The sequence below is a fragment of the Vigna angularis genome, chromosome 8 (assembly GCF_016808095.1).
Source record: "Vigna angularis cultivar LongXiaoDou No.4 chromosome 8, ASM1680809v1, whole genome shotgun sequence".
NCBI lineage: Eukaryota > Viridiplantae > Streptophyta > Magnoliopsida > Fabales > Fabaceae > Vigna > Vigna angularis.
Genome location: NC_068977.1, coordinates 2,934,155 through 2,952,958, shown reverse-complemented (window position 1 = coordinate 2,952,958; position 18,804 = coordinate 2,934,155). Strand labels below are relative to the sequence as shown.

The 18,804-nt window shown below is 31.8% G+C and overlaps 3 protein-coding genes across 3 annotated transcripts; all 3 read right to left on the bottom strand.

The window, feature by feature from the left end:
• Positions 1–285: 285 nt before the first annotated feature.
• On the bottom strand, positions 286–1,609 carry LOC108344968 (uncharacterized). The gene is made up of 2 exons (XM_017583513.2): positions 1,248–1,609; positions 286–877 (listed from the first exon to the last, which is right to left on the bottom strand). Exons 1-2 carry the CDS (start codon positions 1,351–1,353, stop codon positions 693–695), a joined length of 291 nt encoding a protein of 96 aa, XP_017439002.1. The 5' UTR covers positions 1,354–1,609; the 3' UTR covers positions 286–692.
• A 3,024-nt stretch (positions 1,610–4,633) lies between these two features.
• Positions 4,634–8,082, bottom strand: LOC108344907 (cytochrome P450 82A4). Its single transcript, XM_017583442.2, has 2 exons — positions 6,986–8,082; positions 4,634–5,437 (listed from the first exon to the last, which is right to left on the bottom strand). Exons 1-2 carry the CDS (start codon positions 8,045–8,047, stop codon positions 4,808–4,810), a joined length of 1,692 nt encoding a protein of 563 aa, XP_017438931.1. The 5' UTR covers positions 8,048–8,082; the 3' UTR covers positions 4,634–4,807.
• A 6,531-nt stretch (positions 8,083–14,613) lies between these two features.
• Positions 14,614–17,084, bottom strand: LOC108344710 (cytochrome P450 82A4). Its single transcript, XM_017583179.2, has 2 exons — positions 16,038–17,084; positions 14,614–15,308 (listed from the first exon to the last, which is right to left on the bottom strand). Exons 1-2 carry the CDS (start codon positions 16,980–16,982, stop codon positions 14,679–14,681), a joined length of 1,575 nt encoding a protein of 524 aa, XP_017438668.1. The 5' UTR covers positions 16,983–17,084; the 3' UTR covers positions 14,614–14,678.
• Positions 17,085–18,804: the final 1,720 nt, after the last annotated feature.

The window sequence follows — 18,804 nt, the reverse complement described above, 5'->3', positions numbered from 1 at the left end:
AGTCGAAATTGATTTAGGTCACCACAACCTTTAATAGGACTCTTAATTGTTAATTAATTATCTTTACCTACATGGGAACACTGAAATGACGTGGTTTGATATGATGGTATTTTTAAGTCCCATAGTGTGTACACTAGTTCCCCATATTTGAGGGGTTTAATTTGAGAATCACTTATTTTTCAAAAATAATTCACCTTCTTTAATAGCCAAATTGGACCATGTTGGTATAAACTAAATACAATTTCGATTGAAAATTAAGATACTAAAAACGTAATTAATTCATAATAACAATTAAATATTATGTACTAATCATATATAGATATATCTCCCTCTGCAGAATACATATATAGTTTTTTCTGATACAAAATCAAGGTAGCTGAAAGCCTGAGACACACTATTCATGGATCTCTAAAACCAATACATGAATGAGTTGATAAACATTCCAAGATCACGATGAAACACAACACAAACCTACACATACAAATTTTTGGTGGTCACATCGACTTGGTGAACGCAGTTGCTACATATATATACACAAATGGATAATTGAGTTGGCTGATTCAGAGAAGTGGAGAATCACCATGTGTTCTGCACAACCCCTCTTATTCATGATTGAAGCAAAAGCCACACCAACACACAGGTTGGATTTTTCTGTGAAGAGAAAAACACTGACACAGACACAGTAATCGTCATCAGCCACGGCGGCACATGTAGTAATATGGAGCACACCTTGCCCAGTTCAGCAACTTCCAAAATTGTCCCTTTTTCTTATTGTTGGTGTTGTTTTTGTTGGATTCATTTCTGTTCAGCATCTCCCACATCACTTGAATGTCCTCATACTCACATGCCCTCACATCATGCCTTAGTTTCAGCAACCCTGCAAATTTGTTTCCCAAACATTCATCTACTTAAGCAACTCTGTACCTTTTTTCTGTGAACTCTAATTTCACTTCAACCATGCTTAACCTAAATCCTTAACATGAACAATCTTTACAAATTCATATTTCAATACCACCCCCTCAGCTTAACTTTTTAAACTTTTGAATTTATTTATGACAGAAAATTTCAAAAACATTTTTGTTTGAGTGAACTTGCTCAGGTCTAATTTCTGACATTTATTTCCAGAAAACACATTTTACCCTAAAATTATTACCCAACAAAGACTTACTCTTATACATCATACCCGATTAGATATAGAGAAAAGTAGACATTGATGAAAAGAAATTACAATTATCAGAGAAGTTTACCATTTTTGCGAAATCTGAAACGCGTGGCGACACTGAACCAAACCCGTCGAAGGGGGTACATCATGTTCCGCCACCAATTCACCCGCCGAGAAACCCTCATCTCCATATCTTCACAATGCTATATAATTCAAGAAAAATGAAAGAAATAAGAATGAAAAGTTTATGAATTCCTTTACCCTTTTAAATGAAAAGGACGAAAGTGAATTCAGAATCGAAAGGGTGGCATTTGACAAAGAGATAAAGAAAATTAACGAAACACGGATTGTGTTTAAACAGAGAGGAACAAAACACTAACTGAGAATGTCGATGTGGTGTTTTTGGTTCCTCGGCGAAAGGGAGAGACAACACAACGAAGGTTGTGAGGAACGGAACGCGGTTTGTTGTGTTCATAAAGTGGTGTTTTCAACCAACTGTTGCAACCGACAGAGCCATCGTGGGTGTGCCACGTGGCCAGCCTGCAACCGTTGCTGAGCTGTGAAGTGTTTCGTTAGGATTGCGACATTTGTGTGTGTATGGAGAGCACCTATTGGTGGTTGTTTCCTTTGTTTCAACAACCATGTGACGATATTATTCCAAGGGCCCCACCCATAAATATTTTTTACTAATAATGAAGAATACGCGTATTAATAATACGCAATGAGGTTAAAAAGAAGGCTTAATTACCTACTTAGTCCCCATGTTCGGAGGTAATTTGCTGTTTAGTACCCGGTTTTAAAAATGTAGGCATTTGATACCTATGTTTTGAAATTTGTATCAATTGAATCCTACCCACTTAACGCCGTTATAAATCTAACGTTTTTCTGACATCAACTTTGAATTGTGGACGAGCGGTAGTGGACGAGCGTCCTCTTAGTGGACGAGCAATTGATAACGCTCGCCCTGTGAACGCAAGTACGTTCAGTGGACGCTCGTCCAGCGAAGCGAACGCCCAGTCAGGCAGAAGAGGACGCTCGTCCAGCGAAGCGAACGCCCAGTCAGGCAGAAGAGGAGGACGCTCGTCCAGCGAAGCGAACGCCCAGTTAGGCAGAAGAGGACGCTCGTCCAGCGAAGCGAACGTCCAGTCAGGCGGAAGAGGACGCTCGTCCAGCGAAGCGAACGCCCAGTCAGGCAGAAGAGGACGCTCGTCCAACGATGCTCGTCCACTAAGAGGACGCTCGTCCACAACCGCTCGTCCACAATTCAAAGTTGATGTCAGAAAAACGTTAGATTTATAACGGCGTTAAGTGGGTAGGATTCAATTGATACAAATTTCAAAACATAGGTATCAAATGCCTACATTTTTAAAACCGGGTACTAAACAGCAAATTACCTCCGAACATGGGGACTAAGTAGGTAATTAAGCCTAAAAAGAAATTAACAATGGAAATACATATTTGATTTTTTTTCACATTTGTTTATCAATTATAAAATAATTTCAGAAAAAATATTAAAGAATATTATTTTGAATCTGTTAAGTGGCAAACGTTGATGGGCCCAGCACGTGAGATTTTTATTCCGTGATTTTGGGCCCAACGGATGAGTGAAACAATCACCAAAACCAAACATTTGCTATCCGTTACAAAATGTTTCATCCAAATAGGATTCAAACGAGAGGAGAAAAAGCAAGATTCAAATTTTATATGTGTATCACTTTTGATGGTTTGTTTTTTGTTTTTCAAATATTTATTTTTCTAACATGTTTAAATATTTAATTTAAATACATGTTTTCAAATTTTACTGATAAAAATTAAGTATGTTAGCAATTAACATTTATTAAGAAAATTGTATGTTTAATGAAGAATAAAATTGTCAATATAAATTCTAATTTGGATGGACGGACGAGAGAGATAGATAATCAAATATTCAATAGCTAATGAATACGTTAAATAAATGTAAATTAATTGAAAGTAAGATAATTATGGTTTTATGATAAAAGTTCTTCTATAAGTACGTACATGTGGCATTTTGTCTTTTGTATACTTTAAGATATTTCAAATTAGCTAATTAACAATTTTGCTTTCATATAAGTAAGTTGCTTTAAGCAAGTTTGGATAACTGTTCTGATAAACAACTATAAAAAGTAAATTATTTATTTATAAATAATAATCTCCTGGTTATAAGTTAAACTTTTTAAAAGAAAATAATATGAAATTGTATATATAAAGAAATTAATTTTAGTTTTCGTAGAAAACGATTTCATTTTCTATTTTCTTTCTCTTACGAGAAAGTCTTTTAAGAAACATACTAATGCAAAACAAACATTTTAAGTCTATTATTTTAGATTTTTTTAAGTTTGTTTTTAATAAATTTATATTTGATAGAATTAAATTGTAAATCTTGATTTGGGTGTGAAATTTATGGTCAAATTCTCACCTCAATGCATTATTACTATATATTTGGGACCAACCAAGCAACTGGACAACCGGGTAATAATGCTTTAAACAAAGTTTTATTTTTTTAATTTACCTATTTAATGTGAATTTATTATTGTATTAATGTTAATTTATTATAGTTAGGCTGTTTTTTTTCTACAACAATTTGTATGTACTTTGAAAAAATGGTGGTCCGAAATTGTCAAGAGAATTGTCTTCAGTTTCCTATATGTGGTAGAAGCATTGTGATTAAAGTTTATAATTTTAATTTTCGTAAAAGATATTATTTGATGATGAATTTTCAATTTAATTACATATATATGTCTTGCATGACTCTAGAAAAAACTTTTATGTAAAAAAAAAATAAATGTTCAGATGATGTGATTTGGTATATAAATTCTAAAAAGTATATTTTAACATGTATATAAATTGTAATTAAGTTTAATTATTATTTTGTTTCAAATTCAATAGAAACTAAATTACTCAATTTCTAAAAAATTAAAACTAAATTAAATCAAAATTTTAAATATAATTATTAAAATGAAAACAAACATTCTCATGTGATATTATATTGTCTATCATTCCATGACATGACAATGACCTGCCACATCAAAATTTATGTATTTAAAAAAATTAAAAAATATAAAAATATCTCGAATTGATGATATATGATATGTACGAACAACGTGTTACCATTAATATAAGAGAAAATACCCAATCAATTTAAAAAAAAAAGAGAAATAATTGAAAGAAAAAGTGAGGACGAAATTCAACCCATATAACAAATACAATGACTAAATATATAATTAAATATAATTTTTTTAAAATAAATTACTTCCTACAAACATAAATAAGAGAATACTTTTTAATATACAATTTCCTTGTAATTTTAAAAATTATAACTAGCTCTTTTCTCATTACTACTTTTTTGTACATTTTTTTCTTTCTTATGTAATAGTTAGTTTTTTTTTATATTTTTATTTAATTTAACCCAAATTTTTGATAGCACGAGAGTAGGAGAAAAGAGAGGTGAAATTACATAAACAAGTCATAAATATACTTTGAACACAAATACAAAGATAATAAGATACATCCTTTTGAAATAATTTATCACAGAAACTATAAAGATAGCAACAAATACTTTGAACAAACTAGAAAGAAAATTATTTGGAACAAAAATCCAATGTGATCACATAGTTTACAGAAGGATTAGAGGTTTTCAAAACAAGTAAAAGGTAAACGTGGCTTAACAAGAATCTTAACTGGAGTGGTTTTGGTGTTGGTTAATCCAAAGGTTTCAGTCATATCAATAGGATCAGGTGATGCACTTAGAATTTCAAAAGAATGTAAAAAAGAAGCAAGAATAAAATGCACCATTTGAAGGCCAAAGGATACTCCTGGACACATTCTTCTACCACTTCCAAATGGTAATAACTCAAAATGTCGACCTTTCATTTCAACATCTTTGTGAGTTGTTAGAAACCTTTCTGGTTTAAACTCCAATGGATCTTCCCAAACATTGTTATCTGTCTGAATCTTCCAAGCATTTGTGACCAGACGAGTTCCTTTTTTTATGTTATAACCACTTAAAGTGCAATTCTCTGTGAATTCACGAGGTGCCAAGAGAGGACCAGCAGGATACAATCTCAAAGTTTCTTTGACTATGGCTTGAAGATATGTTAACTCACTTATATCTGACACACTTACCAATTTCTCTTTTCCAATTTGAATGTCTAATTCGTTTTTAACCTTTTCCAATACAGAAGAATTTCCCAATATCAAAGATATTGCCCACGTAAGAGTAGTATTAGTTGTGTCAGTTCCTCCTGAAATCACTGACTGCAAATCAAATAAGTCACCCAAAAGAAATATATAAGTGAAACTAATGAATTAATTTTAATTTACGAAAAAGATTATTTAATTTGATTAAATTATATTTATTTTCTAGGAAATACTTACATCACTTGTATAACCATTTTATATTTCCAAGATGTAAACGGTAAAAATTTCTAAACTGCTGATGTAGAATTAAATTTTTTTTCCCTCAATCTCATCATTCTTCTCAAAAACCAAATCAAAGTAGAAAAATATAAAATAAATTCTAAGTGGTCCATTGATTTTCATTCTTCCAACATCACAAAGGTCCTTTTCTACAACACCAAAAAGTCCACTCTCACCCAAAAAAGTACCATTTTCTTCTACACATAACAAGTAGGAGTGGATAACATTAATTATCTAACTTGTTCCAGTTTTGACTGCTAAATTCAGTAAATTTTCGATTAGGATTGAATTGATAGAATTTTTACAGTGGCCGTTGCAACCAAATTTGTTCGATTTTTGACTGGGGTTGACTCGGTCAAATTTTGATCGAGACCAACTTGACTAAGTTTTCTTTGTGGCTAGTCCTAGCTGAATTCGACCGAATTTTGGTCTCGACTTATTATGATATTTTATTTGACTTGATCCATCCCAACTTTTGGTTCTACTTAATTCATCTCAACTTTTATTTATTTTTTATTTAATGAAGAACTCATATTATGAATGAAGTACGTAAATAATACCTCTTTTAGTTTTTAAATTCAAAAATATTGCAATTCAATTCAAAATTAGTACAATTTAGTTAAACAATCATGCAATTTAGTTCAAAATTAGTGTCATTCAAAAACAGGTTAAGGTATAAAATTATTCAGTTCAATTTATATTACAGTTAAATGCAGTTTAGTGCAACAATGTAGTTTGATAAAAATAGTTCCGAATAGTTCATTTAAACTAATTTTTAGTTCATTTTAGTTCAAACAAACTAATTTTTTTGTTTAGTACAGTATAATTCAATATAACTCATTTTATCCGCTCCTAATATGTCCCTCAATTTCCCACAGAAGAATAAAAACACATATCTCTCCCTCGTATAAGTGAACCCGAATCAAGGATGAAGATAATCACTACAACATAACACAACAACTAACAAAAACTTTTTTTTTTTAATAATTAGTGTTTGTAATGATTATACATCACAAACTAAAGTTTTACAACTTATAAAGTAATAATAGGAGGACATATATTTATATTCATTTGTACATAAAGGTAAAATATCATAAAAAAATAATTTTTTCGTAGTTTTTAAAAAAAAAATAAGAAAAATAATCAATTGTAATATTTTTTTAAAAAAGAAAATAAAAAATTTATGTGTGAAAGTATATATTTTCAACTTATATTTTAAACACCACTTATCCTAAACCGGCGAAGTAAAATATGTATTTGTTTTTTCTAATTAAGTTAGGAAAATATATAAAATCTGATAGTAAGTGTGTTATATTTGTATGCATAATTTTGTTTAAGTTTCAAATCTGGAAAGGACTGTACTGTGTAAATTAAACATATACATACCAGCACAGTGGATTTGATCAGGGTATCTCCATCAAACCCACCAATAGTTCTTCCATCAAACAACGAAATCATAGTATCAATGAAATCTTGAAATTCATCAACCTTCTCACCCAAACCTTTCTTTTGTCTATGTTCCTCCACCTTCTCATCTAAAATACTATACAATTCTTCGGCAGTTTCTTTCATGGCTTTCTCATGGCCTCCAAAATCAAGCCATCTCAACCAAGGAATAGCATCTCCCACTGCGAACAACCCCAACAGACGCACGAATTCCTCCACAGCTTTCACAAATCTCTGTGCCTTCTCGTCGTCCGAGTTTTCACCGTCAAAATATCTCTTCCCATCGACCATTCTCAGGACCATGTTGAAAACCAAGTGAGAAAACCATTGCTTCAGCTCCACCAAGGCATAGCCAGACTCACCCTTTTGTGTACGCCAAAGATTATACAACTCCTTGATCGAGTCTTGAAGTTCTGCGACACGAACATGCTGCAGTTGATCCACTCGACGAGAGGAAATGATCTCTGAAGATGTAATCTTTCGTAGCTCGCGCCAATAGGGACCATAGGGTGCAAAGCCAAACATGGCAGTGTTGTAGCCCATGAGTTCCACGGCAACAAGCTTGGGCCGAGAGGAAATCACCGTGTCGTTTGTGGTGAAGCATTCCTTTGCTATTTCCCAGTTGTTGATTACCACAGTCTTTTTGGAACCAAGTTGGATGGTGAAGATGGGTCCATATTTTTCAGCCAAAGCACCCAAAGTTTTATGAGGTGCCTTTGAACGAGTCAACAGTAGAAGATGACCAATTATTGGCCATGCTCCTGCAACTGTGGGAGGCTCTTTGCCTTGACGAAATTTGAAGGGATTGTACAGAAATAAACAGAAGAGGATTAGAGACAGAAGTCCAATGGTAGTGGAATTCAGGTAATTTAGAACGTAATCCATTTGAGACTTTGCTAAGGCTGTGTGTTGTTGAAATAGGAAGCTTCCTTTAAATAGAGCATTCATTGCGACAGAGATGAGGAGAAACCGTATTTGATAGCTGGGTGAAGTGTGGTACATTTTTGTTTGGTACAGAAAGTTAATGATGTAATGAATTCACTTTTGTGAGTTAGATATTTTCAAAACCTACGTATGGTGGAGAACAACTTGTGATGATGCTAGAAATATCTTTCGCAAGATATTATTAGAAACTAGACGCATCTTTTTAATATGTTTTAATTGAAGTTTTATTAATTATTCAAAAAATTTGTATTTTCTTACATGAACATGTGGAGTTTAATTTTTCTGTTAGTTTTTTATTTTGGTATCTTACATATTTGTCTTAATATAAAACACTAAGCGACTTATATAACTTTTATTGAAAATATTGTGAATAGGATGAAAGTATCATCCTCAGTATACCAATGCTAATGATAATCCCTTGATGAATATAAGGGTGATTTTGGTAGGAAAGCATGCGTGATTCATCTGTGTGGAGAGAAACCGTAAAGTCAGACTACATTGATTTATATTGAATTTGGGTGAATGAATTAAAGAGTAGTTATTCTTATATTTTCCAATTTTCATCTTGCACATTTAAAATACTATAAATACCCTACCAACCTTTGAAATGTAGTTCAAAAGCCGGTTAAAAGATCTATTTAACCAACTTTTGTCGATTAAGTTTTTTTTTTAATTTTTTTTGTTTTATTTAATAATAATAATAGTAATAATAGTAATATTATTAATAATAAAAATAATATGAGTAATAGTAATAATAATAATATTAATACAAATAAAATATATAAAATTTTAAAAACCATAAAAACCTTAACTGATGATTATTTTTTAATTTTCTTTAATTTATATTTTTATTTAATAATAATAATAAAACATATTAAAAAATTATAAAATAAAATTTAATATTTTAAATTAAAATATTATTTATTAAAAAATAAAATAAAACATATTACAAAACTAAAAACAAAAAAATTAAAAAAATATATTAAGCATATTTGGAAATACGGTTATTGAATAATTTAAAGGTTTAATCATTCACGAAGTGCCTATTTTCGCGTGGAATCTCAATTTAGTCCCTTTGTTTCTGGAAATCTCAATTGGATCCCAAATTTATGAAAATTGCAACAATTGGATCCTTTCCGTTAAATTGTCTCCAACGACGTTAGTGTGTGTTTGACGTGGCACGCTGTAGTCAGTTTCTTAACTCTGACTGAAGCAGGGGCAGCTGAAGCACGTTAGAAGTCCTTTAGATGAATGAAGCCAAACAAGTAACATTAAATACTTTGCCCAATAAAATGAAAACAGCTATTGTACCGAGGTCCCTAAAGCATGGCATTTTCAGTGCTGATATCTGTATAAATGTCACCATTCATTGGGGGTGCAACAGGATTTCCTAAAACAACAGAACCATCAGCAACTGCCTCAGGAACTGCTTGCCTCGCCGGTTTTCAAAACCCCCTTCAACGGCTACTCCGTCAAGTTCAGCCCCTTCTATGAGAACCGCCTCGCCGTTGCCACCGCCCAGAACTTTGGTATCCTCGGCAACGGCCGCCTCCACGTCCTCATCCTCTCCCTGGACCCCTCCCTCCCCATCGCGGAGCTTGCCTCCTACGACACCGCCGATGGTGTCTACGACGTAGCCTGGTCGAAATCACACGACTCCATCGTCATCGCCGCCGTGGCCGACGGCTCCGTGAAGCTCTACAACTTGGCCCTATCCCCACTTCCAACCTGATCCGCTCCTTCCTGGAACACACCCGCGAGGTCCACTCCGCCGACTACAACCCCGTCCGCCGCGACTCTTTTAATTAAACCCTAAATCCCCCAAATGATACCCCAATTTGTGAAATGGATTGAACTTTGGACGAACCCTAGAAGTACTCAGAAGAATCTCAATCCCTAATTCGATCAAATAAAAATATGAATTCCAATTTTGGTTTAAAAGTTTCATTTTCTTTTTACTTAAAAAATTTTATTATCCACGTGCTTCAGCTGCCCCTGCTTCAGTCAGCCACGTCAGTTAAGAAACTGACTACAACGTGTCATGTCAAACACACACTAACGTCGTTGGAGACAATTTAACGGAAAGGATCCAATTGTTGCAATTTTCATAAATTTGGGACCCAATTGAGATTTCCAGAAACAAAGAGACTAAATTGAGATTCCACGCGAAAATAGGAACTTCGTGAATGATTAAACCTAATTTAAATTGAATATGTTAATCATATTTTCAAATACGGTTAACATATTTTTTTAAGATTTTTTTTAAATTATAATAATAATGTTTTATAAATTTAAATATTTAATTATATGAAAAATATTAAATTAATTAAATATTTACTATATTAAAAAACAATTTTTATATTATTAAATTTAAATAATTAATTAAAATATTAAATTTTTAATTTTTTAATATGTGTTTATTATTATTATTAAATAAAAACGAAAAAAGTGAAAAAATACTTTAACCGGTGTTTGAAAATTGATTAAGTAAATTTCTTAATTCAAACGTTACTTAAATAAACTTTTTAATCGGTTTTGAAATGTGGGTGGAGTATTTACGACATTTTGAAAATGTAAGATGAAAATTGGGAAGTGTAAAGTTGTATGTGGGCCATGTGTGCGTTGGGAGGTGAAATCCATGCGAGGGAAGAGTGAAGTGAGAATGCATGAGGAAGGGAGAAGTGCAGGTAGTAATATATCTATATACATTTGCATGTGATTATTTTATATCAAGTGCAGAGTGGAGTTGATGAACTTACGTAGGGTGCACTTCCAAAGGTGGATGACTTTTCCTAAGTTTTGGCATGTTATGTCTAAAAAGGGTGCTTTTACCTAGTTATGGTTTTGGTTGTCTTTGTAATCTTCTTGGAAGTTTTTTTCGTAACGGTTAGTGAGTAGGCATTTGGTTTATACGTCTTAAAATTTTATTGTCATCTTTACTTTTGAGGGAGGATAAAAAGATGAATATCTTTTTCTTTAAGAGTGATAGAAGTAGGGCTGGGCAAAAAAAACTATTTTGTATTGAACTATAGTTAACTGTACTTTATAATCCTAAAAAAAACTAATCCATTTTTACTAAAAAGTTAAATATACTGTTTTATAGTTTAGTTTTTAAAACTGAACTTATCACATTTTTAGTTCAGTTAACTGTAGGAGAACTGTACTGTGCTTTTCTATCCCTCTCTCATTTCCAACTATTTCTGAAATGTGACCCTCCCTTAGCTGATGCGGCGTTGCCCACCATAATTGTAACTCCAACTAGTTCATCAAGTATAAAGTCTTCTTCTCAAGAAAATAATTGTAACTCCAACAACCATGTAACTCTTACTGATATCCAAGGGAGATAACAATATAGAATCATTTTCACTGTGAAAATTGCTGCCATTCTATATGCTGATGTTTATTGAGAATCCTTTAATGATGGCCTTTAATAAACTATCTGGCAGTAGTGCTTAATTATGGATAAAAGCGGATGATGAAAATTCTAGAATAAAAATCCCTGTACAATAGAAGCCTTTGGAAAGAGAAAATGACAATGGATCAGACGTCAAATTGTAGAAAATAAAGTAAGTAGTCAATATTGGCGGTTCAATATAAGATGAACAGTCAGAAGCCAAAAATACTAAACCTGTAACATATTTTCAACCTTGATTGAAATCACTGATTGATGAAAAAGGGACTGATTTGAAATATTGTAACAGTTTACTGTACTATAACTGAACTAACTGAACTAAAAATTAGTTCAGTGCAGTTTGTCCGAACTGTTTTTTGGTTCAGTTCAGTTCAGGCGAACCATTTTATAATTAACTACAAATCTTTATAATACAATACAGTTCAGTATACTTTGCCCACCCCTAGATAGAAGGGATTGAAGATGTGAGTGTTACTCTTTTCTCTTTCGAGAGGGTAAAAAAGGATGAATGTTTTGTCCGTAGGATTTCGACTTATGCTAAGTTAGTGTTGAAGTGAACAACTGAAGTAGGAGAAACAGGTCTGAAGCTGTGGTGAAAGACCATTTGAATTGACTCATTATGATAAACGAGAATGTGCAATGAAGTATAGAAGTTGACATGAATTTATAATAGTAGTTGATCTAGACATTGGTTGTCTATGCTCGACAAGTGATGTAGAGCTAATGGGAATAGTACATATTCCGAGTAAGGGAAATGTTGAGGGGTATTGTGATGGTTGTGATAACCTTTTTGTATATTGATGGTTGTTGGATGTGATACAATTATGATAAAAACTTAACAATTGTGATATAAATGTTATATTGGTGATTTCAGGTTTATTATATTAGCTCACCCTTGCATTTTCTTGTGGTTCTGTTTTTTCACCTGATTGTATGACTCGTGTTATTGTACATGAGAAGATGTTATTACAGATAATCCTATGGATGCTTGAAGCGGGGAAGATAATGAGAGATTTGAGAATTTTGGTTTATTTGGGTTTTTTAGTTATTTATGAACATATAAGACTTTTATTTTGAACTTTTTAATGTTTTGTTTTGGATATAAAAAGTTGTTCGAGTTTTAATTAGGGATTTTTTTGTAAGATACAAATTATTATTTTCGAGTCGTTTTGATGATTATATCCATTTAAAAGTTAAAGTTGGTTCATTTGAGACATCCTGAATTAGGGCGTTACAGAGTAAGTCTCTATAGAAATTTTGTCAGTCATGACTAAAATTCGGCCAAATACAACCGAATAGGTCCTAAGAGACAATTGACTGAATTTGACTGAGTTGACCACAATCGAAACTAAATTGTATTTGATTTGACCAAAATTTGTGTTAAGGGTTGACAAAATTAATTGAACTACACTCAACTGTAAAAAAGTGCACTAAACCAAAAAATAGTTTGCCTAACAAAAAAATAGTTTGCCTAAACTGAAATGAACTGAAAATTAGTACAAAAAAACTAAACTGAATTAATTCTTTTTTTAACAAACAAAATTGAACTCAACTATTATTTAAAAACCGTGAAACAAAAATAAAAATTAACTAAGTAGGTAGAAAATATTTGTCCTTACTCGATCGAAACAGGTTGAGGTTGAAACTTGATCGGATTTGAAAGGTGTAGTTTTAATTGAAACTCGATTGAGTCAACCCCGACCCAAAATCGGATGAATTGGGTCGAGAAGCCACAAAAAAAGCTCACTAAAGTCGACCTCAACTAAAATTCAGCTGAGTCAACCCTAGTTGAAAATCCATCGGAGTTTATTAGAACTACCACGACTGAAACTTGACCGAGTTGATCCTAACTGAAAATCAACCAAATTTAGTCAAATTTGTGCTGGTCAAGTTATGCCAGGATGGCCACCACTGAAACTTAGTTGTTGGTCCTAATCAAAATTGGCTGAATTTGACCGGGTCAGACCTGGTTGAAAATCACTTGAATTCGATCAGGACAACCACGAATGATCAAAATGGTTATGATCGTAAATCGATTGAATTAGATTGAGTAAGTCTCAGATAAAAATTGAAAAATTTGACCGATTCAGACATATGATCGAAACTCAATCAAGTGAATTTTAACTGAAATTTAACTGTGTTAACCTTTATCAAAAATTTATTGAATTCGATAAGTTAGTTCTGATAAAGAAATCAGCTGAATTCAACCGAATTAGTCTCATTATAATTTGGTCAAGTTAACATAATCAAATTAAACTGTAAAGACTTTTAAAGAAGTAAAGATATAAAAAGAATTAATTTTAAGTTATCTAATAATTAACTGGATTATAATTTTAGAAGTTTAGTTTTATAAAAATAAAATCATACAGTTTAATTTTTATTGTAAATAATTTAATTTTTTAATATAATGTTAATAATTAGTCCACTTCAATTAATATTTTCAAACTCTAAAATATGACGTATTTTAATAAGAATATCGTGTGTAATGATTTCAGGATTCATTATTCCCAAGCTTTCCGTCATACTATTCATTTCGAAAACACGAGATGTGTTCATATTTAAATTTCTTGAAAGACTATAAATTATAATATTGTCACTTACTTTTCTACTAGTAAAATCTTATAAGACGGTTTTCACATTTTATACGGCAAAAAAAGAAAGAAAATTTTCTGGATCTAACGAGTATGTTATAAACAAGAAAATTTTAAATTTATTGACAAATTAATAATTTATGAGAAAACAAATTGTTGATAAATTTTACTAACAAATACGTAATATCCATAAACAATCAAATATATAAAAATAAAATTGAATTAATTTAACAAATATAAAATTAAATATATAATTAAATATAAAAGAATTAAAATTTTTCACATAAAAAATAAATTATTCTTCTAAATTATCTAATCAAAACAAAACATAAAAAGAACATTTTTAATATAAAATTTCTTTTATCAATTCCTTTGAAATTATAAATCGCTCTATACCCGTTACTAATTTTTGTTCAGTTTTTCTTTCATATGTAAAAATTAGTTGTTATATTTTTATTTAATTTAACCCAAATTTTTGATACCACAAGAGTTTATGAGAAAAAGAGCTGAAATTACATAAACAATCATAAATGTTCTTTGAATACAAATATATATAGATAACAAGCATACATTCTTTTGAAATAATTTATCAGAGAAACCGTAAACATAGTAACAAATAATTTGAACAAACTAGAAAAATTACTTGGAACCAAAATCCAACGTCATCACTTAGTTGATACAAGCATTAGTGATTTTGATAACAAGTAAAAGATAAACGTGGTTTAACAAAAATATCAAGTGGAGTGGTTTTGGTATTGGTTAATCCAAAAGTTTCAGTCATATCAATAGAATCAGGTGATGCACTTAAAATTTCAAAAGAATGTAAAAAAGAAGCAAGAGTAAAATGCACCATTTGAAGGCCAAAGGATACTCCTGGACACATTCTTCTACCACTTCCAAATGGTAATAGCTCAAAATGTTGACCCCTGATATCAACATCTTTGTGAGTTGTTAAAAATCTTTCTGGTTTGAATTCCAATGGGTCTTTCCAAACATTGCTATCTGTTTGAATCTTCCAAAGATTTGTAATTAGACGAGTTCCCTTTTCTATGTTATAACCACTTAAAGTGCAATTCTCTTTGAATTCACGAGGTCCCGAAAGAGGACCAGGAGGATACAATCTCAAAGTTTCTTTGACTATGGCTTGAAGATATGTTAACTTACTTATATCTGACTCACTCACCAATTTCTCTTTTCCAATTTGAATGTCTAATTCTCTTTTAACTTCTTCCAATACAGCAAGATTTCTCAATATCAAAGATATTGCCCATATAAGAATAGTATTACTCGTGTCAGTTCCTCCTGAAATCACTGACTGTAAATCAAATAAGTCATCCAAAAGAAATTGTATTAGTGAAGCAAATAAGTCATCCAAAAAAAATTGGATCAGTGAAGCTAAGGAAATTAATTTTAATTTACGAAAAAGGTTATTTATTTTTATTTATTTATTTTCTAGGAAATACTTGGATAAGCTGTATAACCATTCTATATTTCCAAGATGTAAAAGGTAAAAATTTCTAAACTGATGATGTAGAATTTAAAAGTTTTTTTTTTCTCAAAATCTAATTATCTTTCTCAAAAACCAAATCAGAGTAGAAAAGTAGAAAATAAATTCTAAGTGGTCCATTGATTTGCATTCTTCCAACACCACAAATGTCCTTTTCTACAAGACCAAAATTTCCACTCCCAACCAAAGAGTACCCTTGCTCCTATGCATAGTATGTCCCTCAGTTTCCCACCAAAGAATAGAAACACAGATCTCTCCCTAAGTATCAAATGAACCCCATATCAAGGATGAAGATGATTATTACAACACAAGACACACCAAGAACTTGGATGTGTGAGAGAATAACTTATATTTTAACACCAATTTTCATACCACTTATGGTAAACCGACGAAGTAAATTATGTATTTTTATTCCTAAAGTAATTTAGGAAAATATATAAAATCTGATTGCAGAACTATGTTATATTTGTATGCATAATTTTGCTGAAGTTTAACATCTCGAAAGGACTGTAATATGTAAATTAAACATATACATACCAGCACAGTGGATTTGATCATGGTATCTGCATCAAACCCATCAATAGTTTTTCCATGAAACAAGGAAATCATCACATCCATGAAATCTTGAAATTCATCAACCTTCTCACCCAAGCCCTTCTTTTTTCTATGTTCCTCTAACTCCTCACCTAAAATACTGTCCAATTCTTTGGCAGTTTCTTTCATTGCCTTCTCATGGCCTCCAAAATCAAGCCATCTCAACCAAGGAATAGCATCTCCCACAGCGAACACACCCAACAGACGCAGGAATTCCTCCACAGCTTTCACACATCGCTGTGCCTTCCCATTATCCAAGTTTTCACCGCCAAAATATCTCTTCCCCACGACCATTCGAAGGACCATGTTGAAAGCCAGGCGAGAAGACCATTGCTTCAGATCCAGTAAGGCATAGCCAGACTCACCCTTTTGGCTACACCAAAGATTATACAACTCTTTGATAGAGCTTTGAAGTTCTGAGACTCGAACATGCTGCAGTTGTTCGACTCGACGAGAGGAAAGGATCTCTAAAGTTGTAATCTTTCGTAGCTCGCGCCAATAGGGACCATAGGGTGCAAAGCCAAACATGGCATGGTTGTAGCCCATGAGTTCGACGGCAACAAGCTTGGGGCGAGAGGAAACCGCCATGTCGTTTGTGGTGAAGCATTCCTTTGCTATTTCCCAGTTGTTGATTACCACAGTCTTTTTGGATCCAATTTGGATGGTGAAGATGGGTCCATATTTTTCAGCCAAAGCACTCAAAGTTTTATGGGGTGTCTTTGAACGACTCAATAGTGGAAGGTGACCAAGTATTGGCCATGCTCCTGCAACTGTGGGAGGCTCTTTACCATGACGAAATTTGAAGGGATTGTACAGAAATAAACAGAAGAGGATTAGAGACAGAAGTCCAATGGTAGTGGAATTCAGGTAATTTGGAACGAAATCCATTTGAGGTTTTGTTATGGTTGTGTTTTGTTTGGAGCATTCGTTGCTACAGAGATGAGAAGAAAGCGAAGTTGATAACTAAGTGAAGTGGATAGAAAGTTAGTGGATGTAATGAAGTCTCTTGAAGATGTCAGAACAAAAGTGAGTTCGGTCTTTACAAAACACACGTGTATGGAGGAGAAGAACTTGTCATGCTGGTATTGAGAAAAATCATTCTCAAGATGTGATTATAAACTAGACGAATTTTTTTGATATTTTTTAATTGAAGCTTTATTAATTCTTCTATTAATTATTCAAAAAATTTGTATTTTCTTACATGAACTTGTCGAGTTTAATTTTTCTGTTAGTTATATTAGATAACTGTTATCTTATTTTAGTATCTTACATATTTGTCTTAATATAAAACAGTGACTTATGTAACTTTTATTAAAAATATTGTGTATATAGTATGGAAGTATCATCCTAAATATACCAGTGGTGATGAAAATCCTTAACAAGTATAAATGATAATGTAGAAAGTATAACATCATCATTATCTAACGTAAATTTAATACGAAAGAAATAAAAGTTACTTAAACTTGTTTTACATTAATTTGGGCGAAATAGTAACGACTGAAAATCGAGTTGAGTAACTTTCAACCAAATTTCGTCCAATAATGTTGATAAAAATCTTCGTAATTGATATGCATTGCGAAAACTTGATCAGTCAATTTTGATCAAAATTCAATCAAGTTCAGTTAAGTAGGTCTCAAAAGACAATTGATCGACTTTTATTGAGATAACTACGGTCGAAACTTAGTTGTACTTAATTTGAGCAAAATTTGCGTTAAGATTTGACAAAATTAATTGAATTGTACTCAATTATTAAAAAGTATATTGAACCAAAAATAGTTCACCTAAATTGAAATAAATTGAAAATTAGTTCACACGAACTGAGCTAAATTACTTTTTGTTCTAACAAACCGAATTGAAGTGAACTATTATTTGAAAACCTTAAAAAAAATAATAAAAATTAAGTAGATAGAAAAAATTTGTCTTTACTCGATCGAAATAGTTTGAAGCCAAAATTTGATCGAATCCGAAAGAGGTAGTTTTAGTCGAAACTCAATCAAGTCAGCCCCAACCCAAAATCAGATGAACTAGGTCGAGAAGCCATAAACAAAACTCAATAAAGTCCATCTCAATCAATATTCGGCCAAGTCGACCTTCGTAAAAAATTCACCGATTTGATCAGAACTACCACAACTAAAACTCGATCAAGTCGATCATGACTAAAAATCAGCCATATTTGGTTGAATTTGCCTTGGCAAAATTCGACAAGATGGTCATGATAGAAACTTAGTTGATTTGTTTTTGATCGAAATTGGTTGAATTTGACCGAGTGAGGCCTAGTTGAAAATCACCAAAAATGGATCGAACTTGGCTAAGTTAGTCTCGAACAAGAATTAGCTAAATTTGACTGATTCAAACACGATCGAAACTCAGTTAAGTCAATATCAACCGAAATTCAACTTAGTTAATCCTTGTTGAAAATTTACAGAATACGACAAGTTAATGTTGATCGAAAATTGACCAAATTCAACTAAGTCGACCCATCAAAGTTTGATCAAGTTGGCATTAACTAAATTGAACTACAATATTAAAGACTCTTAAATAAATAATAAATATAAAATAAATTAGTTTTAAACTAATAAGTAATTTACTAAACTATAATTTTAGAAGTTCAATCTTATGAAACTAGACTATAAAATGATATAATTCAATTTTTATTATAAGTAATTTAATTTTTTTTGTTCAATATAATATAATTAATTAATAATATAGT